Source organism: Oryzias melastigma, linkage group LG13 (assembly GCF_002922805.2).
Source record: "Oryzias melastigma strain HK-1 linkage group LG13, ASM292280v2, whole genome shotgun sequence".
Lineage (NCBI taxonomy): Eukaryota > Metazoa > Chordata > Actinopteri > Beloniformes > Adrianichthyidae > Oryzias > Oryzias melastigma.
The window spans coordinates 1192089-1201599 of NC_050524.1; the positions used below are offsets into that span (position 1 = coordinate 1192089).

A 9511-nucleotide genomic window follows, 5' to 3' on the forward strand; every position below is an offset into this window, starting at 1 on the left:
TCTGTGCCGCTCTGACTGTCCGTGACGCCGTCTCCAGGTGGACTACGTGGAGCCCAGCCAGAACACCATCTCCCTGAAGATGATTCCTCGGATAGATCTGGACCGCATCAAGGCCAAGATGAGTCTGGTAGGACGGGGGCTGGCCTGTCTGCTCCAGACACGGAGAAGCTTCGGTTTCTGGACTTCTCTTCTGTCTTGCAGAAAGACTGGTTTGCCAAGAGGAAGAAGTTCAAGAGGCCGGCCCAGAGGCTGTTCGATGCTGAGAAGATCAGGTCTGCTCTCTAAAGCCGAAGCTCCAGTATCTGAGCTGGGACTGAAGTGACTGTGATGGTTGTGCTGCAGGTCTCTGGGGGGCGAGGTCAGCCACGACGGAGACTTCATGATCTTTGAGGGCAACCGTTACAGCCGAAAAGGATTCCTGTTCAAGAGCTTCGCCATGTCTGCTGTGGTGAGGACAAACTTCTTCTTCTGATCTGCAGGACCTCTGAAGGACCTCAGCTTCAGGGAATTCTGGGTTTAAATGTTGGTGATAAAGTTTAGAAACTAACCTGGAGGTCTGAGAACTAACAGCTGAAGGAGAAACCTCAAAGGTCCTGAAAAAAATCTCTTTTCCTGCTAACTTTCATATAAGGAATCTGAAGGTACCATCCGCCGAACAAACATGACACGAAAAATGACACATCGTCTTTTGTGAAGAATAATCTGTGACAAATCCACCACTAAAATAATCGTTCATGCTTAAACAATGGAGGATTATTGCTTAAAGCTGCCAAAAGTTAAAGAACAAAAGTAAATGCAACAAAATAAGATAAAACCTGGTAATTGTGAGTTAGTGGATTACATTCAAACGTGATTAAATAGTGATAATAATGACTTTAAAAGTAAAAATCGATAGTAGAGGAAGCTGAAAAATCTTCACGAGACTTCAAACTGCCTTCAGAAAAACTGAAATTTGCAGCTTTTTTTGGTCCCAAATAGAACAAAAATGAGTTAATGACTCTTACTTTGTTCTGACAGATCACAGACGGCGTGAAGCCCACGCTCTCGGAGCTGGAGAAGTTCGAGGACCAGCCGGAGGGCATTGACCTGGAGGTGGTCACCGAGTCGGGTAGAGCTGCTTAACCTCGTCCTCTCTGCTACCTTCAGCTTCAGAGAACACTCACCTGCAGCGTTTCCTGTCTGCAGGTAAAGAGCGAGAGCACAACCTGCAGGCCGGCGACAACGTGGAGGTCTGCGAGGGGGAGCTGATCAACCTGCAGGGCAAGATCCTGAGCGTGGACGGCAACAAGATCACCATCATGCCCAAACACGAGGACCTGAAGGTGCGCCGACACTCGTGCACGCCCTCCGAGTCCCGCAGACCTGACCCGTTTCTCTGCAGGATCCTCTGGAGTTCCCGGCTCACGAGCTGAGGAAGTACTTCCGGATGGGCGACCACGTGAAGGTGATCGCCGGCCGGTACGAGGGCGACACCGGCCTGATCGTCCGCGTGGAGGAGAACTTCGTCATCCTCTTCTCCGACCTCACCATGCACGAGGTAGATCTCCACCTGAGCGAGGATGTTAGAGGAGTTCTTCAGAATCAGAACCTCTCCGTCTGCCCTGCAGCTGAAGGTGCTGCCCAGAGACCTGCAGCTCTGCTCCGAGACGGCGTCCGGCGTGGACGCTGGCGGGCAGCACGAGTGGGGCGAGCTGGTCCAGCTGGACCCGCAAACGGTTGGCGTCATCGTTCGCCTGGAGAGGGAGACCTTCCAGGTGAGGGCAGCAGGAGGGGTCTGCGCCTCCTGGCCCCGCCTCCTCGCTCACACGGCTGTGCTCCTCAGGTGCTCAACATGCACGGGAAGGTGCTGACGGTGCGCCACCAGGCCGTCAACCGCAGGAAGGACAACCGCTTCGCCGTGGCTCTGGACTCCGAACAGAACAACATCCACGTCAAGGACATCGTCAAGGTCATCGACGGGCCGCACTCGGTAAGATCGAGCGCCAACGTGCACGTTTAGCTAAAAACGGTAAGAATAAAAACTTTTCATTCAGAAACATGTAGATTAGTTTGTTGGCAAATTTGATTCTTGTTGTTTTTATAAAATTACACCTAAAACTTTCATTCTATGTTGTAAAAACAGCTTCTCAAACATTTTTGGGGTTTCCACAGCAAAATGAATCCCATTCGTCCAAATGGAATTTTCTGTTTTTGCAGGATTTTATGTCTAGTGTGAATATAACATGAAACATGACTAAATAAGGAAGAGTCACACAGGAGAGGATGTGTTGATTAAGATGATACCAAATAAACAAGAAGGAAGTCTTATAAATTAGACTTACAGTAAATTCAAAAGTAAACAAAAATTGAGTTTTAGCCCCTTAAAGGGTTAAAAATAAACGTTCTAAATGTACAATTTTATGTTATTTCTTATTGTGGTTATTTGCAGATAATAAGTGGTTGGCAAATACAGTAACAAAAAAAATTAATCACAATTATTCACAATTAATTTTTTCCAGATTTACGATTTATTAGTTAATCTTTTAATCGATTCGCGACCATAATCTAAACCAAAGTCGCCTCGGCGTGGTCAGAGCACGAAAACCTCCTGCACAGGAGAGGAGCTGTTGAAACCTAGTCCAGACCAATTTGGGGGGTTCTGCTCCACTCTGTGGTGATCTGGAGGGGGGGTCACAGAACCGCGACCATCCTGTCATTCACTCGTCTACTATCAGAGGAACCCCAAAGGATTCTGGGTCTAACTGAAAATATTCAGCTTTAATTCATAATAATATTTGCTGAGTCATGTAAGAACTCAGCATCATCAGCATATGAAGTAATGACCAACAGTAAAGTGTTCCTCAGACGGCTCCCTGAGGATCTCCATCTCTGGATCCTGACCTTGTTCTCGCCGCAGGGCCGCGAGGGAGAGATCCGCCACCTCTTCCGAGGCTTCGCCTTCCTTCACTGCAAGAAGCTGGTGGAGAACGGAGGCATGTTCGTGTGCAAGACCCGACACCTGGTTCTGGCCGGAGGCTCCAAGGTCAGCGCCGGCGTCCTCAGAGCGCCCCCTATGGGACGCCAGAGCGCCTCAATCTCTTTGTTTGGTCTTTGCAGCCGAGAGACGTGACCAACTTCACGGTGGGGGGGTTCGCCCCCATGAGTCCTCGCATCAGCAGCCCTATGCACCACGGCGGCGGAGGTGAGTGCCCCCCCAGATCCGGCCCCCGGACCTTCACTTTGACACATCATCTAAATGGTGGTTTCTCCTCAGGAGCTCAGCAGAGGGGAGGCGGCGGAGGAGGAATGGGGCGGGGCCGAGGACGGCGAGACAACGAGCTGATTGGTCAGACGGTCCGCATCTGCCAGGGTCCCTACAAAGGTCAGGAGCTTGCTGCGTTGCCATGGCGACCACCAGCCTGGCCTCAGCTGACGGATTCTGGTGATTCTCAGGTTACATTGGCGTGGTGAAGGACGCCACCGAGTCCACGGCCCGTGTGGAGCTGCACTCCACCTGCCAGACCATCTCTGTGGACCGGCAGCGCCTAACCACCATGTACGCCCCCCTCCCCATCACCGAATCAGAGCGGACCTCAGAGCTCTTCTTTAACCGTCCTCTTCCTCTGCAGGGGAGCCAAGAGACACAGCGGGATGACCTCCACCCACGGCCGCACCCCCATTTACGGCTCCCAGACCCCCGTGTACGGCTCCGGCTCCAGGACCCCCATGTACGGATCCCAGACCCCCCTGCATGACGGTAAGACCCCTGACCGGCTGAGGGATCAAGAGGATCAGACGGTTCCTTATTAAAAGGGTGAATGCTGAGTCGTGAGGGACATGTTAGCATGACGCAGCACTTTTTCCAGATGTTTGTTGGAGTGTTTTAGGAAAAGGAGTGTTCTAAGAGCTCGGGAGACCCTTAAGAGAGGGGGGCGTGGCTAAAGCAATCCTGATGAACGCTTACAGCGACTCAGCAGTTTTCTCTGGTGTGAAACAGGAAGCCGCACGCCCCACTATGGCTCCCAGACCCCACTGCATGATGGGAGCAGGACGCCCGGTCAGAGCGGCGCCTGGGACCCCAGCAACCCCAACACCCCCTCCAGGTAACCCCCCACCCCCCAGTGTGACTGGAGGACGACCTCCCTCCTCTGACACGTCTGCTCTCTGCAGGAACGACGAGGAGTACGACTTCGGCTTTGACGACGAACCCTCCCCCTCCCCCCAGGGCTACGGCGGCACCCCCAACCCGCAGACCCCCGGTTACCCCGAAGTCCCCTCCCCTCAGGTCAACCCCCAGTACAACCCTCAGACTCCGGGCACGCCCGCCATGTGAGTGAGCCCTCAGAGCGAGTAGACCCCGCCCCCTGCACAGCGGTGACGGCGTTGGTCTCTGTGTCCGCAGGTACAACACAGAGCAGTACTCGCCGTACGCCGCCCCCTCCCCGCAGGGCTCCTACCAGCCCAGCCCCAGTCCTCAGAGCTACCACCAGGTGGTGCCGTCACCGGTCGGATACCAAAACACGCACTCTCCGGCCAGCTACCACCCCACCCCCTCCCCCATGGCGTACCAGGTACAGCTACAGTGATCAAACAGGAAACCAGAATCTTTCAGAATAATGTTTTATTTATTATTTCCCTGCTGGTTTCATTTGATCAAATGTCTTCTGTTGGTTTCACTTCATCAAAATCGACCTGTTTTAATTCATATTAAAGTTTTTAATCGACCAATCAGATCTCAGAGAGAAACAGGAAGTTTTATTTTGAAAAGTCCTCATGTTTTTTTTAAACCTGAAGCGCTGTCCCTCCCCAGGCCAGTCCCAGCCCCAGCCCTGTTGGTTACAGTCCCATGACGCCCGGAGCGCCGTCTCCTGGGGGGTACAACCCCCACACCCCCGGCTCCAACATCGAGCAAGGCAGCAGCGACTGGGTGACCACCGACATCCTGGTCCGGGTCAAAGACTCCTTCATGGACCTGATGGGACAGATGGGGGTCATCAGGAGCGTCACGGTCAGACCCCCCCCACCCACACACCTCTGAAGTGCTGAGTCATGTTCTGTCCTGGCATGCTCTCCGCTCAGAGAAGCCCCTCTCTGCTCGGCTTCTGTCCTCTGAGGCGTTCGCTGACACTCCGACACGCCGCCGCCGTCCCTCTGACCTCCTGTCTTCTCTGCAGGGCGGGATGTGCTCCGTCTTCATGCAGGAGTCTGAGAAGGTGGTGAGCATCAGCAGCGATCAGCTGGAGCCTGTCACCCCCACCAAGAACAACAAGGTAAGGAGCCCCGCCCCCCTCCTCCCTCTGGGGGGTTAAGGCTTTTGTTTTGACGGGTAGCATCCCGTGTGCCCAGGTGAAGGTGATCCTGGGGGAGGACCGCGAGGCGACGGGCATCCTGCTGAGCATCGACGGGGACGACGGCATCGTGCGCATGGAGCTGGACGACCAGCTGAAGATCCTGAACCTGAGGTTCCTGGGGCGCCTGGAGCACTGAGCCCCGCCCACTTCATTTTCTACTGTTTTAGTGCTTCTGTTTGTCGGTTCCAGTCCGTGTTTGCTGGAGGTAGGAAGCAAAGTGTGTGTGTCAATAAATGAAATCAGACGGTTTTGTCTGCCGTGTGGTGACCTTCAGCCTGCAGGGGGCGACAGACTTCCTCTATCCACCTGTCGGATTAAAGCTCCACTTCCTGTCCACTTCCTGTCTTTAAGTTAAGGACTTCCTGTTTGACTTTCATCAAAATCTGAAATTATTCCAAAAATATTTTTAGATTCAGCGATTAAAGTCTAAAATATCCACATTTTAACTTCAGTGAAGCTCGGATTCTCTCCTGCAGCTTCAGAACTTTTGTGGTTCTGAATGTTTCTTTTTTTTGCACATTTCCTCGTTTACTTTGTAGTTTTTATGTTTCACCTTTTTAATGAGTTAATTAGAGACATTGACAAAGGTCAGATCCTTTCATTCAAAAATAAACGTATCATTTTCTCTGTTTTTGTAAAAACAAATAAACATGTAAACAACAGACTGCAGCGTGTTTATAGGACAGAAACGTAAACAAACCGGATCCTCAGGAGCTTCAACAGGAAGACCACTTCACATGTGCAGATTAGGCCACGCCCTCTTTTGGAGGTCTGACTGAACGTCATCTCCAGAACAAACGTCTTCTAATCTCAGTTTAATAATCTGAGATCATGGCTGGTGGATCCAGCTGATCTCCAGGATCAGATGTTTGCAGCAGCTGTTGTAAACCTGGTTTTATTTTCAATCTGGATCAAAGTCGATCTGACTGGAGCAGTTTGATCCTCTGGATCAGATGTTCAGAGAACTTTAGTTTCATGAAAACACCACAATACAAATCCACATTTGAAATGTTTCATGTTTAAATGTTTCGTGAAGGTTTGTGACGCGTCCCGCCGCCCGGTCAGTCGCAGGGCCGCTCCGGCTGCTGGTGGTTGATGGGGAAGTAGAAGAACGGGACCTCGGGGGGGCACGGATGTCCTGGAGACGGCTCGGATCCGGTTCCTGACCCGGCATCAGGGTGAGAACACCCCAGGGTCAGGTCCCGGGACATCTGGATCTTCACCTGGAACCACACCTGTCGGTCCTGCAGAGACCAAGAGGACCAAAGGAGTAAAATGGGATTCCTGTGGAGGTCCAGAGGAGGTTCGGTTCTGGTCTCTGACCCTGTGATCCACCACACACTGGATCTCGTATTGGTCGCCCACGTGTGGAGTCAGGACGCTCTGCACCTCTGCTACCTGGACACAAGGCGGCGCTGTTTGTAACGGCAAACGATGGCTGGTGTTCAGGTCTAGTCCTCAGATGTTACCTTGTACCGCCGCTCGCAGGACGGCGTGATTCCAGCGTCTTCCAGGATTCTACAGACAGAAAAAAACTTTATTGAAACTCTTGTAATTCACAGAATCCTTTAGATCAGACTTTGTTGTCTTCTGTTATTGTTGTATTTTAAAATTTCAATAATGTTTTATTTTGAAAACTAGTTCAGCTGGTCAAGCTGCCTTTCAAAATAAAATGATTTTTTTTTTTTTTAAGCATAAATAGGCTCATGTGTTTGTTACTTTCCCCCTACCAACCGGTTGCACTTTAGCGGTTGTTTCCACTAACAACCACTAGAGGGAGCTGTATTTTCTGACACTACCAGAAGAATTTGTGTCACCCAAAACAAACAAATGTTTGATTGTTTTTCCTCTTAAATTTGAACATTTTTCTCATTTTAATCAAAGCATTATTTTTATTATTTTGCTATAGCAAATATAAAAGTGCAACGTTTTCTTCTTCTTGATTAGACGTTTTTTGCTCCTGCGACTTATACTCAGGTGTGAATTATATCCAGAAAATATGGTAACTAATGGATTATATAGAGCTGGGTAAATAAATGGATGAATCCATTTGGATTAATTTAAGATCAATAGATCAGTAATTGATTCATAAAAATAGAAATCGATTTAGCGCATTAAGCTAAAGCCTGCTAGCTTAATGCTAACGTTTAATAAAATTTTCCATAGGACGGCTAATGCTAACGCTCGGTAAACATATATTCTTACGTGAATTTTACAAATTCTTTAGGAAATATTTTTGAAGCAACCATTTGTGGTCTAAACAGTTTTTTCATCATATAAAGTGTAATGTTACAGTGCGATCGCCACCTAGTGGTCAAACTGAAACGTCCTCCAGGAGAAGCAGAACAATGTTTCCATGTTAATGATCTGAACATTTCAGTTAGAACTTCTCCTTTAGAGAATCATGTAACTCTGGATGATATTAACAATCTCATTATTTCACTGATACGTTTACAGGATGTGAACTGGATCAGATTAATGTAAATATATTCAAAACATATAGTATCTTATTAATGTATTTCTAAACAAATGTGTATAAATGTGAAAACTCAAAATCGATTTGAAGAATCGAAAGAATAAAAAATCTGGTGAATCAAATCCAATCGTTTCTGGAAACTATAATCAATATCCAGCTGTGGGATTATAATCCAGAGTAGATTGAAGGTTTAGCTGCAGTTCAGTGAACGGCCAGCAGGTGTCGTCTTTCTGCTCCTCCCTTTTCCCACTAAGACCAGATCACCTGCTCAAACCAACAGGTATTCATGTTTGGGGTGTGGCTTAGTTTTAGCCAAAGGTTATAATTTACCGTTGGATTTCAAACGATTGTCGCAGTTTCAGGGAAATCTGGAAGTACTTCTGAGGAGAATTGAATCCCTCCACGCAGGCGGCACACGCGCCGTGTTTGGACCACTCCTGCTTCCTGCAGCACAAAGACGCAAACGTCAAACGTCCAGTTTTCATTCCCACCATGATAAATGCTGGAAACGGCCATCGCTGCCCTCTATAGGCAGACGCTGGACCTGCAGAACCTCATTTTCTGAAGGAGAACACCGGTTCAGTACCAGAACTGGAAGCGTGATCTGGTTGTCAGTAAGGACGGCCAGTATTCCGCCAGCTCGTCCTCCAGCTCCTGGAAACACAGAAGGAGCGTCTTCCTCTGCGACTGGTGGAAACCAGGAGCGCCGGGTCGGGACTCACCTGGACGTCGGAGTGGAACATGGGCCAGCAGCTGCAGCATCTCTGCGCATGTTGGGGCCTGCAGACAAACAGAAACTCATCAAGGCTCGGCGCAGACGCTGAACCACAGACGGAGCAGAGCCGCCGTACCACAGGCCGTGGATGGTCCAGCCGGTGACGCCGTCGGGGATCCTGCAGAGGGTCTCGTTGAACAAAGACTGGACAGACGGACGGAAACCATCTCAGATCTTCACCTGTGCTGGCCCTGACCCCCACCCTCACCCCCAGTGCTGAGGATCTCACCGCGCAGAAGCCGCCGGGCCACTGCAGCGTGAAAATGATGCAGCTCCAGGTGCAGTCGTGCTCGCCGTCCTGCAGCGCGGCGCCTTGGCAGCCATCTTTGAAGTCATTTTCCTGTGTTTCCATGGCAACTGGCGGCAGCAGGAGGAGGAGGGCGACCACCAGGGGAAGCACTGAGCAGCGCATCTTTCCAAGCAGATGGGAATGAAACCAGCAACCATCGGTCAGTAAAGAAACAAACATGCCGCAGATTCACTTCAAAAAGTCCAGAACGTTCTTCAGATCAGTTTCTGCTACAGAAACGACTTCTGTTCTGAAGCGGCTCCACATCTTCCTGTGAAGGTTGGGGTGAAGAAGCGTGAGAGCGAGGAGACTCACCGTGACGCTGCCGCTGCTGCTCTGAGCGCCGTCCTCAGCGTCACGCCGAGATCACCCAGAAAAGCCAGAAGTGAGAGTTGCTGCTGCGCCGCAGCTTCTGCTTTCTGCAGCTGCAGAGGACGATCGATCATGACGATCTTCTGTTTCTACTCAGAATGGAAGCACTTCCCTAAAGCTGAAGGTGAATGTAGGACGAGCTTCATCTTAACTCTGTCTTTGACATGAAGCTGAGAAGAGAAGAACCAACAGTGGTAGAGATGAGACTGGAGGATTCAGATCTTCTGGAGTGAGAATCTTCTCCTCTGAACTCCAAACAGAAGCTGATG

General features: G+C 50.1%; 2 protein-coding genes across 3 annotated transcripts; one reads left to right on the top strand and one right to left on the bottom strand.

The window, feature by feature from the left end:
- supt5h (SPT5 homolog, DSIF elongation factor subunit) lies at nucleotides 1–5992 on the top strand. Its single transcript, XM_024277199.1, has 19 exons — nucleotides 1–127; nucleotides 202–272; nucleotides 343–448; nucleotides 1018–1108; nucleotides 1186–1322; nucleotides 1382–1537; nucleotides 1608–1754; nucleotides 1823–1969; nucleotides 2897–3022; nucleotides 3097–3181; nucleotides 3254–3361; nucleotides 3433–3535; nucleotides 3609–3736; nucleotides 3977–4082; nucleotides 4150–4308; nucleotides 4382–4550; nucleotides 4790–4987; nucleotides 5154–5249; nucleotides 5326–5992. Exons 1-19 carry the CDS (start codon nucleotides 80–82, stop codon nucleotides 5464–5466), a joined length of 2322 nt encoding a protein of 773 aa, XP_024132967.1. The 5' UTR covers nucleotides 1–79; the 3' UTR covers nucleotides 5467–5992.
- A 357-nt stretch (nucleotides 5993–6349) lies between these two features.
- On the bottom strand, nucleotides 6350–9511 carry rnaset2l (ribonuclease T2, like). 2 transcript variants are annotated; one of them, XM_024277202.2, is made up of 9 exons: nucleotides 9186–9511; nucleotides 8811–8993; nucleotides 8658–8725; nucleotides 8529–8586; nucleotides 8393–8460; nucleotides 8137–8250; nucleotides 6800–6848; nucleotides 6654–6728; nucleotides 6350–6574 (listed from the first exon to the last, which is right to left on the bottom strand). In XM_024277202.2, exons 2-9 carry the CDS (start codon nucleotides 8991–8993, stop codon nucleotides 6392–6394), a joined length of 798 nt encoding a protein of 265 aa, XP_024132970.1. In that variant the 5' UTR covers nucleotides 9186–9511; the 3' UTR covers nucleotides 6350–6391. The 2 variants fall into 2 exon arrangements, with proteins under 2 accessions (XP_024132970.1, XP_036070698.1); XM_036214805.1 differs by lacking the exon at nucleotides 9186–9511 and having other exon boundaries at nucleotides 8811–9170.